The 21142-nt window shown below is 44.5% G+C and overlaps 8 protein-coding genes across 8 annotated transcripts; 4 read left to right on the top strand and 4 right to left on the bottom strand.

Annotated features, from left to right (window-relative positions):
• Positions 1-2053: 2053 nt before the first annotated feature.
• Positions 2054-2840, bottom strand: P174DRAFT_394680 (uncharacterized protein; the record flags this gene model as incomplete). Its single annotated transcript, XM_024823640.1, has 2 exons — positions 2054-2606; positions 2705-2840. The coding sequence occupies 2 exons, from the start codon at positions 2838-2840 to the stop codon at positions 2152-2154; spliced, it is 591 nt and encodes a 196-aa protein (XP_024679481.1). The 3' UTR covers positions 2054-2151.
• A 108-nt stretch (positions 2841-2948) lies between these two features.
• On the top strand, positions 2949-6282 carry P174DRAFT_463051 (alanine--tRNA ligase; the record flags this gene model as incomplete). Its single annotated transcript, XM_024830208.1, has 6 exons — positions 2949-3192; positions 3247-3392; positions 3446-3472; positions 3532-3567; positions 3636-6058; positions 6126-6282. 6 exons carry the CDS (start codon positions 2949-2951, stop codon positions 6280-6282), a joined length of 3033 nt encoding a protein of 1010 aa, XP_024679482.1.
• Positions 6283-6330: 48 nt separating this feature from the next.
• Positions 6331-7417, bottom strand: cyp3 (putative peptidyl-prolyl cis-trans isomerase). Its single transcript, XM_024828139.1, has 4 exons — positions 7243-7417; positions 6918-7063; positions 6724-6861; positions 6331-6673 (listed from the first exon to the last, which is right to left on the bottom strand). Exons 1-4 carry the CDS (start codon positions 7310-7312, stop codon positions 6482-6484), a joined length of 546 nt encoding a protein of 181 aa, XP_024679483.1. The 5' UTR covers positions 7313-7417; the 3' UTR covers positions 6331-6481.
• A 1025-nt stretch (positions 7418-8442) lies between these two features.
• Positions 8443-9817, top strand: P174DRAFT_463053 (E3 ubiquitin-protein ligase RNF103; the record flags this gene model as incomplete). Its single annotated transcript, XM_024830209.1, has 3 exons — positions 8443-8579; positions 8645-8744; positions 8771-9817. 3 exons carry the CDS (start codon positions 8443-8445, stop codon positions 9815-9817), a joined length of 1284 nt encoding a protein of 427 aa, XP_024679484.1.
• A 597-nt stretch (positions 9818-10414) lies between these two features.
• Positions 10415-11854, bottom strand: P174DRAFT_463054 (DUF3844 domain-containing protein; the record flags this gene model as incomplete). Its single annotated transcript, XM_024830210.1, has 4 exons — positions 10415-11014; positions 11067-11207; positions 11282-11463; positions 11530-11854. The coding sequence occupies 4 exons, from the start codon at positions 11852-11854 to the stop codon at positions 10415-10417; spliced, it is 1248 nt and encodes a 415-aa protein (XP_024679485.1).
• A 193-nt stretch (positions 11855-12047) lies between these two features.
• On the top strand, positions 12048-14022 carry P174DRAFT_394688 (uncharacterized protein). The gene is made up of 4 exons (XM_024823641.1): positions 12048-12436; positions 12515-12828; positions 12881-13022; positions 13079-14022. The coding sequence occupies exons 1-4, from the start codon at positions 12312-12314 to the stop codon at positions 13713-13715; spliced, it is 1218 nt and encodes a 405-aa protein (XP_024679486.1). The 5' UTR covers positions 12048-12311; the 3' UTR covers positions 13716-14022.
• A 957-nt stretch (positions 14023-14979) lies between these two features.
• P174DRAFT_276975 (cyclin-dependent protein kinase regulatory subunit CKS1) lies at positions 14980-15762 on the bottom strand. Its single transcript, XM_024821535.1, has 4 exons — positions 15522-15762; positions 15329-15473; positions 15207-15265; positions 14980-15153 (listed from the first exon to the last, which is right to left on the bottom strand). Exons 1-4 carry the CDS (start codon positions 15623-15625, stop codon positions 15117-15119), a joined length of 345 nt encoding a protein of 114 aa, XP_024679487.1. The 5' UTR covers positions 15626-15762; the 3' UTR covers positions 14980-15116.
• Positions 15763-17296: 1534 nt separating this feature from the next.
• On the top strand, positions 17297-21112 carry P174DRAFT_463057 (putative Hsp70 chaperone; the record flags this gene model as incomplete). The annotated part of the gene is made up of 10 exons (XM_024830211.1): positions 17297-17339; positions 17467-17517; positions 17580-17706; positions 17779-17944; positions 18009-18716; positions 18776-19256; positions 19318-19582; position 20123; positions 20209-20670; positions 20765-21112. 10 exons carry the CDS (start codon positions 17297-17299, stop codon positions 21110-21112), a joined length of 2652 nt encoding a protein of 883 aa, XP_024679488.1.
• Positions 21113-21142: the final 30 nt, after the last annotated feature.

The raw sequence follows: 21142 nt of genomic DNA on the forward strand, positions 1-21142 counted from the left end.
TAAGGAGCTAGTACTAGTGGAAAATTTTAACAAAAAGAGATTACTATATATTAATACTCTCAATCTTATATATATAAGGGATACTATATATTTATCTAGTAATATCTATATACTCTATAAAGATGCTTTTCTTACCTAGTCCAAAGGGTAGATACTTATTATATAGAGATAAAGTCTTAGTAAGGATATAGCTTAATACCTTCTTTACTACCTAATTAAAGAGGGGGCTTAGAAGCCTAAGTAGTACATTACTATAATCTTACTTAAGACCTGTTTAAACTTCCTAATACTAGTAGGTAATTATATACTTAATGGATTAAATTACTAAAAGTATATTATATATTAAGATCTCTAGATCTTATTTAAGATATCTATATACTATCATATTCTGTGAGGTTATAGTATTATCAAAGTATAAATAAGATCTTATATAATAAGAGAGTAGATATTTATTAGAATAAGAATTTAACTACTCCTTCTTTAGATACTAATTAGCATAAAGCTATTAAAATTATATTATCTTTTAAAGTCTTCCTATACTAGCTTTATTTCTTTATAGAAAGGTATATAAAGTACCTTCTACTAGATTTTTAATATAATCTTATACTTCTCTTATATCTATATTGTAAATTAGCCTAGAAGTCTAACTCTTATTACTTATCTAGAGTTAATATCTTAAGGACTTCCTTTTATAGAGCTAAGTATACATAAATAAAGATTTTATTATAATACTAGATTTAAATTATAGTATTCATTAAAGGGAAGATAGCCTTAATTATATTTAGTAAAGTTTTATCTTTATTAATTATAATTATATAGAGATATAGATCTACAATTTCTAGATTTTAGTAGATATTATAAAGGCTTTTTAATATAAATTTATATAATTCTTACTTCTTATTTAGAAAGGTAACTCTAATATAGAAATATTATATTTATAGTAGTACTACCTATAATATCTAGTAGAGGCATGTTAAATCTATTTATCTTATATATATAATCTAAATAATATTTATAGATTATACTATAGAAGTTCTAGTCTGCTCTCATATATATAGAAAAGAGATAATAAGATATTATCTTTATTGGCCTACTAGTTAAATATCTAATTACTATCTTCTAGGAGTATATTAATAAATTATTAGATTAGTATAAGGCCTCTAAGAAACTAAATATATATAGTCTTTAGTATAAATTATAGATATTTTATACTATAAGATTACTCTCTTCTTAATTCTAGAGTATTTAAAGAATTTAATGTATTGATATAACTATTTCAAACTATATTTTAATCTAATTAATTTACTTATCTCCCTTATGTATATATGGAGATATAAGTATGGAGATAGGTGCTAGATTGTAGTTATAGTTTAGATTCTATATAATAATTATATACTAGTTAAAGGGCTTCTTATATTAAATATAGATACTAAAAGAATAGTCTATTTAATAAGTCTTTATCTCTTAAATATAATTATCTTTATTAATTTATATTTATAGACTCCTCCTTAGCTATAGTAGTAGTAGATCTTTATAGAGATAGGCTCCTTCTTAGTTATATTTAAATAAACTCCTATAATAATATAGCTATATACCTCTATATATATATAATTATATATAAATATAATTATTACCTCTACTATCTTAAAGACTTAATTATCCAGTAGAGGAGGTATACTATAAGTATAATTCCCTGCTTCTTACTATCTATTACTATCTTATGCGGTATTTCTTCTCTATACTAATATTTTACTATATACAAATATCTATAATATTATATTACTATCTTATAATACCCTAGCATTATGCCCTAGCCCTTATTAAAGCCCTAGTGCTAGTACATTTATAGTTATGTAATATTAAATTTTAACTAATTACAGAAGGAAGGTGTGTCCCTAATTTGGGAGGGTATATCCCTAAGTTAGGGGGGTGTATCCCTGACGATTACCTAAATTAACTTAGATGAGTGTAGTATGCCCTGATAATATAGGTGCCTGCTCTAGATGGCATTATTTATTATTTGTATGGCCACAGCAATACCCTCCACTATGTACTAGTAAAACATACACTAATACACAAGTCAAGGAGGTATCAACCACTGCTATAAAAGCATACATCTCTGGAAAAATGACACATAATAAAATATAAAACTTATTCAATGGTAGGATCTATCTCCATTACATCTTCATCAGCATTACACACAAGATTCGACTTAACTTCTTTCACTATTCTTTCTGCAGATCTGCGCTGAGTCTGAGCTGCTCTCGCTCGTCTCCTGGACTCAAGGATGGCTCTTCGCACATAATCATCCTCCTCTGGAACGGTCAGAGATTTGGGATCCCTGTAGAGGACCAATTCGTTGTTCTGAGGCTGTGTATCAACAGTAAATAACTTCGGCAAAGTCCCCAACTTGGCTCCGATTTCGGGCAAAAAGGTGATTGAGTACTCCTGAGCATCAGAATCTGCTAGCTCAGAATCAAGATCATGAATGTATATTGTATGCTTAGTGTCATCCAACATCATCCGCTCAGTCGTATCAAATGGATTTGACTGAATTGGAGATTTGCCCCCACCACATATCTGAGGTGTGCCAAACAAACGCGGTTCTAGATGGGATGAGAGTCTTAGTCCATGACTATACATCGAAATTTGAACGCCGATGTTGATGGATGATATGACTCAAAGTGTTACTGGACAAACATACCTATTTGCAGCCGCCCGAACTTCTTTGCCAGAGGTTGGTCACCATCAGGATCATTTTCTGCGGGTCGCTTTTTCCCGTGCTGGGGTGCCTCACTCATCAGGAACTCAAACCACCCACCACCACCAAGATACGACATGCGCAAAAGAATATGATAAGTTAAGTATTCTTTTGGAGATTAAGAACACTCATTAGTATCCACTGTCTTTAGTCTAAAAAGGATCAAGGAATCATCGACCTTCACTTGATGCGAATTTCCAGAATTATGAGAAATGGGGATATGGCCTTGAGTCATCCGCCGTTACCGTTTAGGTCAAACCCCAGAAGATTCTACCACTTTCACACTACACCTACCCCAGAACAAAATCAACTCCATACGAACCATCGACACTTCAGAATGACTTCAGACTCCGAAGGCAGTCCATTCTGGACTGCCAAACGCGTTCGCGACACATTCCTTGATTATTTCAGACAAAATGGCCATACATTCGGTATGTTTTTTGGGGCTTTTGACGGCTCTTTATCAATCAACTGACAATGTTAAGTTCCGTCTTCTCCTGTTGTACCCCTCTCGGATCCAACATTGCTTTTCACAAATGCTGGAATGAATCAATTCAAGTCCATCTTCCTGGGCACTGTGGATCCGCAATCTGATTTTGCAAAACTGAAAAGCGCAGTAAATTCTCAGAAAGTCAGTCTCTAACTCTCTTTGATGTCAAAACTGCTCACTAAATCAAATGGCAGTGCATTCGTGCTGGCGGGAAACACAATGTAAGTTACACATGTGATTCGACAGGCAAGATAACAGAGTCTGACAGAGGTGAATACAGGATCTGGACGACGTGGGAAAGGACAGTTACCACCATGTGAGTCAAGTTTGCCATGGTCCAGTCAAGCACCCGGACGCTAACGAGGGATTTTAATGAATGGATAGACTTTCTTCGAGATGCTTGGAAACTGGAGCTTTGGCGACTATTTCAAGGAAGATGCAATCCGGTACTCTTGGGAACTTTTGACGAAGGTTTACGGTTTGGACCCCCAACGCCTCTATGTCACCTACTTTGAGGGTCACGAAGAGGGTGGACTCGAACCTGACCTCGAGGCAAAAGCTCTATGGAGAGCTGCCGGTGTTCCAGAGGATCATATCCTTCCAGGAAACATGAAGGACAATTTTTGGGAAATGGGCGACCAGGGCCCTTGTGGGCCCTGTAGTGAGATTCATTATGATCGGATTGGCGGCCGCAACGCTGCTCATCTTGTCAATCAAGATGATCCCAACGTTCTTGAAATATGGAATAACGTGTTCATTCAGTACAATCGCGAGTCTGATCGGTCTTTGAGGCCTCTGCCAAATAAGCACGTCGACACTGGAATGGGATTCGAGAGATTAGTCTCAGTGCTTCAGGACAGATCGTCTAATTATGATACGGACGTGTTCTCTCCGCTGTTCAACGCTATCAAGAACATCACCGGAGCCCGGGAATATCGAGGAATGTTTGGCGCCGATGATTCTGATGGAATCGACACGGCTTATCGTGTTGTCGCGGACCACGTTCGAACATTGACTTTCGCCATCTCAGATGGCGTCACGCCAAACAGTGATGGTCGTGGATATGTTGTTCGACGTGTTTTGCGCCGAGGTGCTCGCTATGCTCGAAAATACTTCCAGGTTGAGATTGGAAATTTCTTCTCGAAAATTGTTCCAACACTCGTCGAACAGCTCGGAGACATGTTTCCCGAGTTGAAGAAAAAGCAGCACGATGTCATGGAAATATTGGACGAGGAAGAGATCTCGTTCGCCAAAACCTTAGATCGCGGTGAGCGACAGTTCGAGAACTATGCTCAGCAAGCAAAGATCAAAGGCGATGACAAGCTTCATGGTGCTGACGTTTGGCGCCTGTATGACACATTCGGTTTTCCGGTTGACTTAACCCGTCTCATGGCGGAAGAGCGTGGGTTGAATATTGATGACCTCGAATTCGAAGAAGCGCGTTTGAGAGCCAAGGAGGCTAGTAAAGGACAGAAGAAGTCGGCAACAGGAACCGTCAAACTGGACGTTCACGACCTGGGAAAGCTGGAGAAAATGAATGACGTCCCCAAAACAGACGACAGCGCCAAATTTGGAAAGGGTAACATTACCGCTGAAATCAAAGCGATTTACCACGGAAAGAACTTCCATTCATCGACGGCGCAGATATCAGATGGGGAACAGATAGGCATCATTCTGGACCGCACGAATTTTTACGCTGAACAAGGTGGACAAGAGAACGATACCGGCAGAATCATCATCGACGGACGGGCAGAGCTAGAAGTTGGTGATGTTCAGCTTTACGCTGGCTATGTCCTCCATACTGGCTTCATGAAGTACGGTTCTTTCTCAATCGGTGACGCCGTTCTGTGTGAATACGATGAGCTTCGTCGCTGGCCCATCCGAAATAATCACACGGGCACACACATCCTCAACTTTGCGCTCAGAAGAGTTCTTGGAGATTCTGTCGAGCAAAAGGGCTCCCTTGTTGCTGCTGAAAAACTCAGGTTTGATTTCTCTCACAAGTCTGCAGTCACAGAGAAAGAATTAGAGAAAATCGAGGAAATATCAACCGAGTATATCCGCCAAAACTGTGATGTCTACTCCCAAGAAGTTCCTCTTGCAACTGCACGCCAGATCTCAGGTGTTAGAGCTGTCTTTGGCGAGACGTACCCTGATCCTGTCCGAGTCGTTTCTGTTGGGGTGGAGGTGGAGGAGATATTGAAGAATGTGGAAGATCCTCGCTGGCTTGAAGTCAGCATAGAATTTTGTGGCGGAACTCACGTCCAGAAGACAGGAGACATTAAGGACTTAATTATTCTAGAAGAAAACGGCATTGCTAAGGGGATTCGTCGGATCATCGCTGTGACTGGGGAGGACGCCCATGAAGTACAGCGAGTTGCCAAAGAATTCGAGAAGCGGCTAGATCGCCTGGATGCAATGGCTTTGGGGCCGCAGAAAGAACAGGAAGCCAAGCAGATACAGGTTGAACTAAACCAACTCTCGATCTCTGCTGTCCAGAAATCTCGTTTTCGAGAGCGTTTTGCGTCTATTAACAAGCAAGTCATTGACGGACAAAAAGCGCAACAAAAACTCGAAACAAAGAAGGCGCTTGAGGCGATCATTTCATACTTCGAATCCCCGACGAACGAAGGGAAGACGTGTTTGGTGACCAGGCTTCCTATTTCTGCAAACGCGAAAGCCGTGAGCGAGTCGCTAAACTACGTTAAGTCTAAGTTGCAAGATAAGACCGTCTATGTTCTAGCCGCCGATTCGGAACAGGGTCGCGTTGCCCATGGTTGCTACGTTGCAAAGGTGAGCCTTCCCTTGTGTTTCACATATGGTCCGGAAGTCAAGTCTCATGAGGTCTTCTATTGTAGGCATTGCTTGACCAAGGGCCTCGGCCAACGACATGGCTGCGGTTGTTTCTAGCGCTGTCGGAGGGAAAGCGGGTGGGAAGGGTTCGACGTCTATCGGCAATGGCGTGCATCCGGACAAGATCGAGGATGCAATTGCATTGGCTTCTGATTACTTGGCAAAGTTCAAGCTTTGAGGGTTCTGTGCGACTGAGTTTCGCTGACTGGTTTTGCCCCTGCAATTAATGGTGAACCTGAACCTTGAGGTTTAGATGCCCTTACCCTTGAGCTTGAAACAAACTGTATTTGAAAACAGGATGAGTACGAGCTAATCATCTTTATGGTTATCATCCTATTTTAGGATCGCAAAAAGCACGGACTTAGACCAGAACACCCTCACATCTCTCCGCATTGTGTAATGAGCACATCTTGGCTTGGCTTGTCCCTAATTGTGCGTGTATTTTCGATCATCCGCACGATATCCATGCCATCCACTACCTGCCCAAACACGACATGCTTCCCATTCAAGAATGGAGTCGCTGTAGTTGTTATGAAGAACTGGCAGCCATTTGTATTTGGCCCAGAGTTCTGTAGCACTCAGCACCATCCGCAACTCAACGGTACCCGGGTCAACTTACAGCCATGCTTAAGAGACCTGCGCGGTCGTGCTTCAGAACAAAGTTCTCATCTGGAAATTTGGGGGTGCCATAAATGGTACAAGATCCTGTTCCATCGCCATTGACAAAATCGCCTCCTTGTATCATAAAATCTTTGATCTTGAAAGCGGTTTTGGATCAGCTTTCTGCGCCGACACGAAGGACTGTAGACGTACTACTCGGTGAAACTTGCTGTTCTTGTATCCTTGTGGCTTTCCTTGGGAGTTTTTGCTTTCACCTGTGCAGAATCTGCGGAAATTTTCGGCTGTCCGAGGAGTGACATCTGCGAATAACTCCATTTTTATGCGACCTAGCGGTTCGCCTATTGCGACTGAATGTCAGTGACGGGATCATGGTAGATAGAGATTTGAACCTGATCGACCGGGATAATCTAAATATGCTAGCAGACATGTCAAGGGGGACACAATGGCTGGGTGCAAGTAACAACACCTCCACATTCTGGTATGGGCTGAGATAAAAGATCAGGTACTGGAAGCTCACCTCCTAGGGTTATGTCGAAGAAAACGATTGGATTGGTGTCCGTCGCTGGGCCTGTGTGAATATCTTCCATTTTGATGTGACGAAAACGCGACTTGTGGTGGATAATAGATAATTACTGATATTTCTGTTTTAAAGTGGTTAGTTAGCACTTCTACATACTTTTCTGTTGGTGACTTAGTACCAGTATGGATTAGGTATGACAGAAGTAACCTGCATCCAGTATTCCTACAAACTACTCCACCAAAAGAGGAAAGGGGGGAAAGAAGGAAAATCAAGACAGAAACAAAGAGAAGAAGGAAAAGACTTCGCCCCCTTGAACAGGGAGAGGTAAATTCTAATATTCTCCATATCACTGTAGAGCGCCAGTGGTTATACATATCTAACTATTTTATTACTCTGTAGGTGAGGTGCTTGAAGTATCCATCTCTAGTGTACCTTAGACACTTCCATTTATGCACAGGTCAGCAGTCTTCCCGCCTCTATCTCTCTCTTCCGCACTTCCATGTAGGTGATAACGGCATGATACCACTCTATGAAGTCTAATAGCTCCAAAGGTCTATTACCGACTTGATCCTTTAGAGTAGTAATAATGAGATGCAGAACATGACTTAATTAATGTATATAATTAAACAACTGAGAGGAATGTTCCATCCTTCTCATTTCCTTAGGCTTATATTTATATGTACCAGAGACCTCGTGACCCAAACTATATTTGATTAGCCATCTCCGTTAGTTCTGTTTCTGCGAAACATGGTACCCTTCAACAGCCCAACACGGAATCCGGGACAACCTTAGAGAGCATGAGAACATACAGAGGGACTCAGTGCCAAACAGAGAAGGGCAAGAAGGAAGATAGAGAACCCTTCAGCAAGTTGACCTAAACACACAGCATGTTTAGTGATGACTCCCCAGGTGCACAGCTCTAAGTGTAACTGGAGTCATATGCTTCCCCCCAGATGAGTGGATATACACAATCGTCATCTACAAAAGCATCACTCCCCTTCAAGGTCTCTATACACACTCGAAGTGTCTTGAAGGAACTGAGTCTTACTCGCCAGTGATCTACCTATCCTTGCCCGGTCAATGAACAAACAATCGGAGTGGCCTCTTCCACCTTTCAATAGGTTCATTTTCTTTTAATAAGTGACCGATACTGCATTGCCAACATCAGTCCTGCAATTGTGGCCTCTTACCCCGAAGATGTCCTCCACAAGCCCTGTTCCTCCCTCGGGCTCCACAAACAGCGATCGAGCTGCAGATTCCAGTTCGAGCCCTACGAGCTCACCGTTATTGTTCTTTGTTGCCCTTGGTTTCGGGGTCGTCTTCACGAATCTATGGTATGTTCAGAGAGGCATTGTCTGCACTTCGTACGCATCGATTCATATCTGAGGTTTGATGCTAGGATCATCGTTGGTGTCAAGTATTGCTTTCGATATAATCAACGGAACCGCCAACTACGAAACGAAGAAACGGGAGAACCGATAGACCTGGTTACTATGCCCGTACGCATAGACGAAGAAGGGAAAAGAAGTTGATGACTATGGACGAAGTTAATTTGCGGTTTCCACTCACAAAGTACAAGGCGTGGAGGTCGACGCGGGCAAACGCCAACATTCCGACCGCAGAGGTGATATCCGCAGCCGACAGCAGTCTACACAGTCCAAACATCAAGAACGGCACTTTGGTTATAGATACTAGTGTATCGCCATCTTTAGTGAAACCTGCATCGACGGATAGTCAACGGCAGATTGGGCCCACCATCGCACAAACTTCAACAGTCGCACCAGATGCTGGAACGCAATTCGCTCAGTTAGACGAAAAGACCGATGGTCGTGCAGTTTTTGCTGATTGCACTCACGCTCGAGACGTATCAGGGTACACCAACCATGAGATGAAGCACGTACATAATCAGGACAGTTGTGAATACCATGGGTTGGAAGACATCGGAGAGGCCGACCATCCCAGCCGGACTGCAACACCAGCAGAGCTTCTTCCCACTCCCGGAGACTCCTGTGCAATATGCCTTGATGCGATCGAGGATGACGATGACATACGTGGGCTGACATGCGGTCATGCTTTCCATGCATCCTGCGTTGACCCATGGTTGACAAGCCGGAGGGCCTGCTGCCCACTCTGCAAAGCAGATTACTTCACCCCTAAACCTCGCTCTGATCCGGTGGCGGAGCGTGCGAGCACGGATCGCCATAGTATGGTGGGAATGTATGCTCCTAGCCGACCGCGGCCTGCATTTATAGGATGGCGATCGAATCCATTTCGTCGAACAACGATATTGCCCCAGCGACTCATGGAACGCGATGGAATCCCGCCATCGCAGCTGTCGGGTGCACTCAATGTCGATTCGTCCATGGCGCACAATGCATCTGACACGAGGTCAGAAAACTCCAGACCTCAGCCCTGGGGATCAATGCGGCTGTTCCCTCGTCTTCGCAACTCTCTCCGCCTTCCATCCTCAAGTTGGCATCGTGCACCGAGGAATGCGGGTTCGGCCATGAGTGCTTCTCAGCCGAGTGATAGTCGGAGTACTGCAGATGTCGAAGCAGGCTTACGTTCTTAAAACGTAGCTAGTCATATCGCGTGCAGGTCTAATGGCTCATCGACTCTACTTGATTGATGAATGTCTTTGCTTGAATTATGGCGAGTCCGAAATTTCGCCCCAAAGTGGTTAATTGCACCCGGTATGGTTTATTTCATGAGCGGACTCGAGAGTCACTCGGAGATTCTTTCTGCCTTCTCTTGCAGAACCCCATATTCATTCTGTCCGCCCTGGATGGCGTCGACGACCTTCTCGTCTCAAGAGACTAGACCCGTTCCAAGGGCCGCTGAGATTTGCTTCAGCGAGACAATTGCTCACGTGCGAGGAATGATTTCTCCTTTACGCCTTCATTCTTACCAAATAATGTTGGTAGTCTTCAATGTAGGTATAAGCAGGTCAGAGCCTGAGGATCTCGGAGAATCTGACCCTTTAGTTTCAGAAAAAGAAAAAGACAAAGAAAAAAAAAGAACGCCATAATAGCAATTTCAAAACCACATCATATCAGAACGTGACAGCACCACCCTGCGCGTTCAGCTTTGTGTAGTGAACACTGGCACAGCATCGCCCTCAACCAAATACCTCGCAGCAACCCTCATAGGGTCAACTTCAAAGATATTCTTATCCCTGTGCTTTCGTGGGCCCAACCCCAGCGCTGATGACGCCCGGCAGGTCATCTTGCCCAACCCTGAACAACATTCCAATAGCACCGCCCAGCGCTATTATTACCATGATGCTAGCCGTTGCTAAAAGGAAAAAGGGAGAGCTGATATCTTGCTTTTCACAAGCGGCGCCGCCCCATCGGATAATCCGGGTCGTACCATCGTCTTGTCTGATGGTTGTTGCATGGCATTTGCATACAAAACAGTCATTGTTGGTAAGTCCGCTCTTTGACTCCGATTTCCTGTAACAAGACCCATGTCCTGAACAACCACTGGTTGCTTCGTTACAAGATGAATTGGTGACATGGCAGGTTGGATTCGGAGACGTTGAACCGGGCGACTGCCTTCTCAACAATGACGGAGATGCCATGTCCATTTGTAAGGTTTTGGCTTCATGGTTACCACGACGGCTCGGGTTTTGTGGCATTCGGGAATCTTGGGAGTCCGGCATGAATATAACAGTCACTGCTGTACCATCCAAAGACAGCGAATGAAGATCACTCATAAGAGATCTCAGCAAGCCAAGCAGTACTGTGTCATGTACTGATCCGGAGAAAGACTGCAATGTCTGTCAAATACAAGAGAACTGATAGGTATAGACGAAGGAGTACCTTGAATGACAACCTCAAGATCAAGGGCTCTTGATCGTTAACCCATGATTCCATGATATTGACGTACTCAGGTAATTGCTGACCAAGTGCGTGCGCCACTGGCTTGAAAGCCGATGCGTTAGGCAGGCAAGATAAGAGTGTCTAGGGTTAATCGCAAGTCAGTCCGAATATTTTTTTAACACAGCCCGCGCTAGCAATCGTCCGGTTTCGACTACCTGAACATTCTCCCGTTTCCTTTGCTCGCTGTCAAGGTACTTCAGGCAATGACCATCGGCTGTTCCAGCATCATCTTCCGATTCGCCATCGATGTTCCAGTTGAGGGGATTGTTATGCAAAAACGTAGCTCGAGAGTCACAATGGACTAGGCCTTGCTTGTATTCCTTTTGAATGGAAGATTCTACCGACATAATTATAGAAAAATGAGCGGCTGCTTCACAATATAAGCATATCTGGAAAGACCTACCAATGACAGGGTCTAGCCCATGCAGAAGAATCAAGCTGGATCTCAAGTCTTGGTCGTCACTTGAAATGCCGAACAATGATGGCTGCATTCCTCCATATCTATCCAAAATTTCAACAATATCTCGATCAGCTGTCATGAGGTCCGTTGTGGTCGAGGACCTCATTCGATAATTCAGGAGTCGTTGGGCGGTATCGTTTGATAGAAACGGAATCTCTGAGCCTCCTGCATTGGCGCTTGAATCTAGTGCGAAGATGGATGCATCTGGATTGCTGATAGCCGATGTGAACGTCGCTGACAGAGCAAAAAAACCAAGATATTTGTGCATGTTGGTAGATAAACTTGGACAAAAGGTCATGCACTGATTCCCCCAGTCCGCAACTTAGATCGGCGTACTCCGTATTTTGGCAGGTACATCCAGATAGCTAGCACAACTTAGGTAATCTATGTTGACGAGATAATCACGTGCATCAACGATCAGACAACTGAAAGTTGAACAATGAAATTATCTCCGATTCCTGGCCAGAGCTGCCGCGGCTGACATTGAGAAACTCTCGCTTTAATTGACCTAGCAGTCTGTGTAAACCCTCTCTATCCTTTTGCTTTCCTTTATCTTCTCCGTCACCTTTTAGCCCCGCCTCCCTCTCCTCTATTTCTTTCTTGAGGGACATATATTTGGCGAAGTTTCATGACGTTTCTGTCAAAATCGAAGACCACGATCGGTTGCCATCCCTATCCTTGAGTATGATCTTCGCCTTAGAGAGACCACCGCAAAGTCATACCAGATGTTCCGAATGAGGCAACGGCTCTTTCTTTTTCGAATACCCTTTCGTGCCAGTCATTCTTTTTCCAAGAGCGATGCCAACAACATAAATGTTCGCCATGTGAGATTTAAACGCCCTTGGTTTAAGTGTGTAGTCCGCCACCCCTTTGCGCTGCCTTGCACGGCGTACAACTCGGTTTTTGCTCAACTGACCTGAGTCGCCAGAAAGTTTGTTACTACATGTCTGCTATATGGGACCGCATTTCATATATGGGGTTCTTTTGTCCTCGGGGAATACGATAAGATGCTTGAAAGCGCATCAGATGAGGCTCTTCCAAAGAAAGACTTTCCAGAAAAGAGCGTTATGGCCGCTGAACGAACTGTGCGCCGTTCGGAGGAGGCTGCGGCCTCAGATCCTTTTTTCATTCCTCTGGGTTGGCCGCGCCTGCGCGAAGGCGAGTTCTATTCTTCGTCGGACCCGGAGTGGAGAGAGTTCGTTCGTATCTCTCGGGATGGCAGGAAGCTCGAGTCGCTGAAAGGTATCCCCCAGCTAGTATAATAACCTTTCCGAAGTAAGGCTTACTCGCCCAGATGACCTAGCAACCATAGCTTTGCGCAATGCCTCCGCATCAAACATACTTCTTCAACTTCTTGGTGGACCGCTGACCATAACTGGTTTCTGGCTCGTCCACCACTTCCCGTCTCGTGCCCCACCTGAATATGCATTGTCAGGGTATGTCATATCAAAGACAGCGTCTTGCCATATACTAATATGCTCATTATTGTCAGGTTAGAAATAGCTGATACTGAAATCTCGTGGGCTGTGAGACCGGTGTCCTCAGATACCGGTGATTGCATCCGAAAATGCATGAAGCCTCTCTTTGTGGCACTTGCTGCAAGAGACGCATATCTTATCTTAATGAAAAGACAACTTTCACGCATGGGTTTCCAAGTGTCTGATAAAATCCAACTCGGTACTGATTCACTGGTCATGCCACCATCCGGAACCGTGTTTACAGGGCTCATTGATGGGTCCACTGGTTATCACAAAACAGGGTCTCGACTATCTTTTGCGGATGAGCCCCACGGGAGAGTAACACAGCAACACCACCCATGGTTGAATCCCTCGTCAGTACTATCCTCCCTTCAATGGTTACCACTGCCGAAATTAGGTCCCGAGTCGGATTTGCGTGCGGCTGCAGTAGCTTTTAAATGGCGGTTAAATGATTGCTGGGCTCGCGAGTTGCGCACTCCCCGCCGCGGCACTTTCTTTATCGTCGGTCCAGTTGGTCTCAAAGGGCCCAAAGGATTCTGTAGGGTTGAGGTTCGGGGCGAATACGATCCGTTAACTTCTCGATGGACGCATGTCTCTATGCAACTCAAAGACTTGAATATATTCAAGCAGAGAGCTCTTGGTAGCCAATGAACAGTGTTTGAAAACTTGTCACTCTAGCCAAGACGCTCATAAAATTACTTGAGCTGTTAAGCATGGACTGAGAGTGGTCACGTCGGCCAATCACATCCAGACATGCAGAAAATGACTCTTGTGACCCAAGGTGTTTATGATCTATACCTAACCTTCCAGATGATTAAGGGTCCTCTTCCTTAGAAGCGGGGTGAAGCATAATATTAGGACAGCAAAGGCCTTCGAGGATTGGTGTCAAGCACACAGCTTGAGCATAAGTATCATAGGAGACCTTGGGAGGACAGCTGTTAGATAGATACAGAGTAGTGCAAGCAGCTGGTTCTGTAGGGCTTGCAAGGGTCCTGATAATCCTGCGTATAGATATTCCAGCAACAGCTTCTCACTACATCTTTCGCGTTCTCAGGCTTCAGTTACATGCGTGGGTACACAATGACGGTTTTAATTATTCACAGTTCTCTTTGCTTCGAGGACGAGGTGTAATGTTCAAACTCAGCCCTTCGCCAAATTTTGGCGCTATACCCGGCAGCATCGTTTCTAAAACCCTACGGAACAGCCGCCATAGCTTTGAGGATCGAGTTCGAGACATACGGGGTTTTAACTACCGCAATTTAGGTTATACGCGAATCGAATACGAGCGCACACGAGAGCACCTGCAAGAGAGTAGGGAGCATACCTGCCATCCTTCACTTGAATGAGCACAGAGAGAGAGAGAGAGAGAGAGAGAGAGAGAGAGAGAGAGAGTGTGTGTGTGTGTGTGAGTGAGTGTGTAAGAGAGGAGTGTGTGTGTGATGAAACAAGTCGGATATTTTGGGCAATCGAAAGTCGAATAGGTCGCTGGTAGTATGAAGTTGCTCATGGGGCAAAGTTTATTCATTATGCCAGAGCCATCTGTAAAGGTCTAATGCGGCACCATATAGACTGATCGTGCGATTGATATCCATTTCTCCAACTGTAGATGTAAAGGTAAGAAAACTCCAGATATATTCCATAAGCTCGAAAGGGTCTGACATCATGATCTAGGTGATTGGCAAGCCCAGAATCAGCAGCAAGTTCGGGACTACCCAGAGGGAGCAGTGATCGCCCAGAAATGTAGCTGAAATTTCTTGCAATCACAGGAAGTCAAGCCGCGCGTCACAGGCATCATACCGGGACGTAAAAGGACAAGGAGAAAGAGAAAAAGAAAAGCAAAAGGTTTCAGCGTACGTTGGTATCAATAATCTCACTCATGTGCAACAGCCAGAGCGATTCTTCATTTCCATGGCTCGAACGGTGTATGATCATTGTTGCCCTGCCCTGGAAAAATCTCCTTGTTGTAATACCCATAACTTAAATGGGACTGTGCCCCGTCAGTGCTTAACGTGAAATCAATTGGGCCCGCAATGTATCTATCGATTACCACAGTTACTGGGAAACCGGAGGTTGATAATTCAGGGGCCGCCTAAAAAGCCATCAGTTCATCGTAGAATACTTCATACATCATCATGTGCTTACTTGAAAAGGAGGATATGTGGCTCTGGCTCATGGACCTCGTAATGTTCCCACCCCAGACTCTAGAGAAACAAGATTAGCCGCAGGCTGGCAGAACGCGAGTTTCGCAGTCCACTTCGTAGTACCTGAGTGATACCGAGTGCCCTCCATTCTTCCTCCCATAGCAATTTCAGCGTTCCTTTTGAGCTATCGAAATAGTCGGCGGGAATCTTCTTCAGCATGTTTTTGGGAAGCTGAACATGTCGGTACTCAAACTGGTCGTCAGAATATCTGTGCTTGTCAATTCAGCCCTTGTGTACGTTAGTCAGATGCTCATACCTCGCTGAGTAGTGTATAGAGTCAATGAATTCCTCAAGCCTCTCTCTTTCGGATTCCAACAGAAGGCGGGGCTTTTTGTTCCTCCTGCTTAAATCGATATCCATCTGGAGAAGTGGGGGTTCGGATCGGTTCGATTGGAATTTCAGAATATCTGCCTGACCGTCATTTAGCACCTTGCTCGGGATCTGTCTTTGTTTCCAGAGATGCCATATGCCATAGAGTTACTGAGTCAAGATTCTGATGAGGTGCGCAGGGGCCACGTACAAATCTGGACTTCTAAACTTTGATTGGAGCGAGCTTGATAGAGCTCGTGCGCTGATAATAATTGTAGCGAGAGTTGACTCTCAATTTCCAGTAGTGACTGTGGTCAAAAGGCTGCTATTTAGGTTTCAGAACCAGAGGTGGTATAGATCTGGCAAATGTGTTTATAGTTAATATGTTATTACTGACCAGGCTAAAGAAAATTCCAGTTAAGATAACGGAGGACAGTAACTTGGTTGCTTGGTGTGGGACCACTTCGCAACTTGTCTAGGTACGTACTTTAGGTACCTTAGGAACTAGCTCTAAGAGGTACCCTTCTGATAGTAAGCACTTGCTATTGTGCGTTAGCATTGAAGTGTGGGACGTGACTTAAGACTACGGAACTGCAAATTATCTACATCCTCTCTGACAGGATTCTCTGTATCTTCCTTCGAGTAGTACGCATCTAAGGCTAGTAGCTGTGGAGGCCCAGATAGTAGATAGTTATTAACATCTTGAAAAACCATGTCACAGTCTGAAAGATTTACACTCTACTTTAGATCCCGCAAAAAATAAAAGAGACGGAATACTTTCTGTCATCAGCTTTTATTATTCCAATCGAGCCTGTCCTCTCATCGTAGAGCGTAGGGTTTGGTCATGCCTTGGTAACCTCCGAGGGCTACTAGGTATAATGGTATCGTGCTCTAGAAGTGCTAACTACTACTATGGTACAATGTGCACAACATAAAAGTAGTGATTGAGGTAGCTAACAGCCAAGACTTTAATAGTACGACTTTTAGGAGCAGCATCAATAATACCGTCCGTCCTAAGTACGACGCCTAAGTTGATTCCTATCAATTATCTCTCGCACACTCTGCATACACTTGGATCCGTGTCTTTAAGGCACCGCCCTACTATAATTATCTTGATTGCATAATATAAGAATGCCTTTCCATTACGCTTGCACACAGTCTTATACTCCAATCTTCGAGCAAGAGGTTTTGGTAGGAGCTAAGAAAGGTTGGGTAGTAACTTGAATGGCCACAAGTTGAAGAGGACATCGAAAAAACGAACTAGACCATATTCGGGACCAGATGAATCTTTTAAGTAGACATTGAATCTAATCACGTACTACAGAGTATGTATTAGAACAATAGCTCAGATCTTAATAAGTATTTGCCATGCTACGAGACAAATGAGTGAAGATTTTTTATAGTCTCAGTAACGGTTGAGATTACCATAACCATGGCCGTTGACATTGGAATAATCTTCTCTAACCATGGGGCTGAATTGGGGAAAAGGAAAGTCAACGGGAGGCGAAAGTAAAAAAGAAAATTGGGAAAAAAAAGAGTGAAAAAAGAGGCGAAGTGGGTTCGGACTTAAAAGATCAACCGCTCCCACACTGACCCTTCGTTCAATTTTCTTGTCCTCTTTCTCCCCCAACTCTTCCCACCTCCTTTCAGGTGCTCTCACTGTTATATTCTTCTTTTTCTTCAATTTTTCATTGTTGATATTCAGTGCGAATCGAAAGCAATATGTCGGACGAAGTCTACGAAGGCGCCATCGGCATTGACCTTGGTAAGGAATCTTATTTTTTTTTTGTTCCCTTTCCTTTCTTTTTTTTTTTTTTTAAAAAAAAGGCCATCACATATACCATAACACGCTCTTCACGAAGAAATCGAGTTTTGCTAAGACATCCATCCAGGCACAACCTACTCCTGCGTCGCCAACTATGAAGGCACCAACGTTGAGATCAGTATGTTTTTCGAAGGCACAAGATTCGGCAGGAATAGGCCCTGACTTGGACTCATCCTACAGTTGCCAACGAGCAGGGTAGTTACACAACCCCGTCATTCGTTTCTTTCACCGAGAAAGAGCGCTTGATTGGTGAGGCAGCCAAGAACCAGGCGGCAATGAATCCAACGAACACGATTTTCGACATCAAGTGAGTGAGGACTAAGCAAGTCTCTTGCCATGTCTACCTCTCCCATTTAAGCTCTCTTATTTACAAACCTAGGCGTCTCATTGGCCGGCGTTATGAAGATCCCATCGTCAAGAAGGATATCGAGTCGTGGCCTTTCAAGGTCGTTGACCAGGGCGGAAACCCCGTTGTCGAGGTTGAATATCTGGGTGAAACCAAGACATTTTCTCCCCAGGAAATCTCTTCTATGGTCTTGATGAAGGTATATCACCGACCTACCTGGTATATTGTTTATCGTGCATGGTTGACCTGTTTCGATTCAATAGATGAAAGAAGTCGCAGAGACCAAGCTTGGAAAGAAGGTTGAGAAGGCTGTCATCACCGTGCCAGCTTATTTCAACGATAATCAACGTCAGGCGACGAAGGATGCTGGTGCCATTGCCGGTTTGAATGTCCTCCGCATCATCAATGAGCCCACTGCCGCCGCTATCGCCTATGGACTCGGCTCCGGGAAGTCCGAAAAGGAGCGTAATGTCCTGATCTATGATCTTGGTGGAGGTACCTTCGATGTGTCTCTTCTCAACATCCAAGGAGGTGTTTTCACTGTTAAGGCCACAGCCGGTGATACTCATCTCGGTGGACAAGATTTTGACACCAACCTCCTTGAACACTTCAAGATGGAATTCAAGAAGAAGACTGGAAAGGATCTCTCAGGCGATGCCAGGGCTCTTCGCCGTTTGAGAACGGCCTGCGAGCGTGCCAAGCGTACACTGTCTAACGCTACACAGACAGCTGTTGAGATTGACTCTTTGTTCGATGGAGAGGATTTCAACTCGTCTATCACTCGTGCCCGCTTTGAGGATCTCAACGCTAAGTCTTTCTCTGGCACTCTCGAGCCAGTACAGCAAGTTCTCAAGGACTCTGGCCTTGAGAAGAGCCAGGTCGATGAGATTGTGCTCGTCGGTGGCTCCACTCGTATCCCTCGGATCCAGAAGCTGCTCAGTGACTTTTTCGACGGCAAGAAGCTTGAGAAGGTCAGTTGCATTAATTCTTCATAGTTGCCGGTCATGTCCTCAAGCTAACGTTGGCGTAGAGCATTAACCCAGATGAGGCTGTAGCTTATGGTGCCGCTGTGCAAGCTGGCATTCTTTCTGGTAAGGCCACCTCGGCTGAAACTCAGGACTTGCTCCTTCTGGATGTCGTTCCCCTTTCCCTTGGTGTTGCCATGGAAGGCAATATTTTCGCCCCCGTTGTTCCCCGTGGTCAAACTGTTCCCACCATCAAGAAGCGCACCTTTACGACTGTTGTAGACAACCAGACGACCGTTCAGTTCCCAGTTTATCAGGGTGAGCGCACAAACTGTGCAGACAACACTTCCCTGGGCGAGTTTACTCTCGCTCCTATCCCTCCCATGAAGGCTGGCGAGGCCGCTCTTGAAGTTGTTTTCGAGGTCGATGTCAATGGTATCCTTAAGGTCACCGCTACGGAGAAGTCTTCTGGCCGTACCGCCAACATTACTATCTCTAACGCTGTCGGCAAGCTCTCCACCACGGAAATTGAGCAGATGATTGATGGTACGTCTACTGCGTTGTCTCACTGTGTTCTTTCAAAGGAACAACCCTAACGCTGTTATAGAAGCCGCCAAGTTCAAGTCGAGCGACGAGGCCTTCACCAAGAAATTCGAGTCTCGTCAGCAGCTCGAATCTTATATCTCTCGCGTTGAAGAGATCATCTCCGACCCTACCATGTCTCTGAAGCTCAAGCGCGGCAACAAGGAAAAGATCGAGTCTGCCCTGAGTGACGCTATGGCTCAACTTGAGATTGAAGACTCTGCCCCTGAGGATTTCAAGAAAAAGGAACTCGCGCTCAAGAGACTCATCACCAAAGCTATGGCCACCCGGTAATCTGAATGCTATGAACTTTCTTGAGTTGTTATCACTCAGTCACTCCTCGTCATTCTCTACCTCAGTATTACCGTTCCCTGCGGATGTGTATTTGCTTGCAATTTGGAGAGATTGAAATTTGTCTCTAGGGCTTGTTACAACCGTTCCCAACGATCCATGTACGGAAATGTCGGAAATGTGCTCTATTTCTCCTCCGGTTTCTTTTTATCCCTTTTCATGTCTTGTGTCCCTTGATTTGGTCCACATTATCTAAAAGTTCATTCTAGATTAGATGAAATCCGTCGGGGGAAGAAATTAATGATTTGATGAGCCTTGTACTTCTACTTCTTACTTTAGTCTCAGACATATGGTAGACGACATAGGTAATTTAAATGCTATGACTCGCAACGTGTGCGATGTTGAGGCAGCGAAATTTACTCCCCTGTATACAAACCATAAAGGCCTGTTAGTCTATTTCTCGGAAAAACTGCTCTGTGCTTAGAAGGTATCGTATTCTGATTGGTCTTGCACTACGCAGTAGTGTTTGATGAATGCAGTGTATGTTTTTGATTCCTAATAACCCCAACTTTTTCGGTACAAAGAATACTTCCAATAGCTAGCTCATCATCTCTGCAAAATCTAGAAAATGCAGCGGATACAACGACTCTCAATTCTTTCTGACATTCCTCGATCTTTTCATTCTGCGAATTTCAGCCCAATTGTGCTTGACGCAGGTCAACCCTGGCGGCTCCTGACTCCCTCTAAGCGATTCAATCTCACAACTCGAAGCTTCTCTAATTCTCCCTCTCTGTGCAAGAAAAAAGACAAGCCTCGAAAACTCACTGGCGCAAACGCAGAGTTGAGCATTTCGTCGGAGGACCCCTATGATCTTTCTTCGCTAGAAAATGGCATCGTGGCTGCGGTGGCCCGACTTAAAGATGAGCTTTCCAAATTGCGCATGGGCGGGCGGTTCAACACGGAATCACTTGAGGATTTGAGAGTGTCCTTGAGCAAAGGAGGCAAGGAAACAGTAAGACTGGGTGAGCTGGCGCAGGTTGTCCCCAAGGGAGGGCGGATGGTTACTATATTGGCTTCAGAGGAAGAGGTAGGACTTCGTTCAGATCCGAACGGATTGTTCTCAACGCAATTGCATGCAGCAATTCGTATACTCAGGGCTGCTAATGATATTTTCGTCCTAGCACATGAAGCCGATCACCTCAGCGATTCTTTCTTCCGGTTTGTCTCTAACGCCACAACCTGACCCTCATAATATTCTTCAACTGAATATATCAATCCCGCCGCCCACGAAAGAATTACGTGAACAGACGGTGGTTGCTGCTAGAGCGGCCATGGAAAAGGCAGCTGGTGCAGTTCGCGAATCGAGGAGTGTTAGTCATAAGCGCCTTCAAGATATGCAGAAGAAAAAGCTAGCCAGGCCAGATGACGTTCGCAAAGCTCAGGACCAAATGGAACGGCTGACAGAGAAGGGACAGAAAGAGGTGAAAGATTTGTTTGATGCTGCAAAAAGGGCATTAGAACGAGTATAGTCAGATTATCATTTTGTCGAATATGCAAGC

This window comes from Aspergillus novofumigatus (genome assembly GCF_002847465.1).
Source record: "Aspergillus novofumigatus IBT 16806 chromosome Unknown P174scaffold_7, whole genome shotgun sequence".
Classification (NCBI taxonomy): Eukaryota; Fungi; Ascomycota; class Eurotiomycetes; order Eurotiales; family Aspergillaceae; genus Aspergillus; species Aspergillus novofumigatus.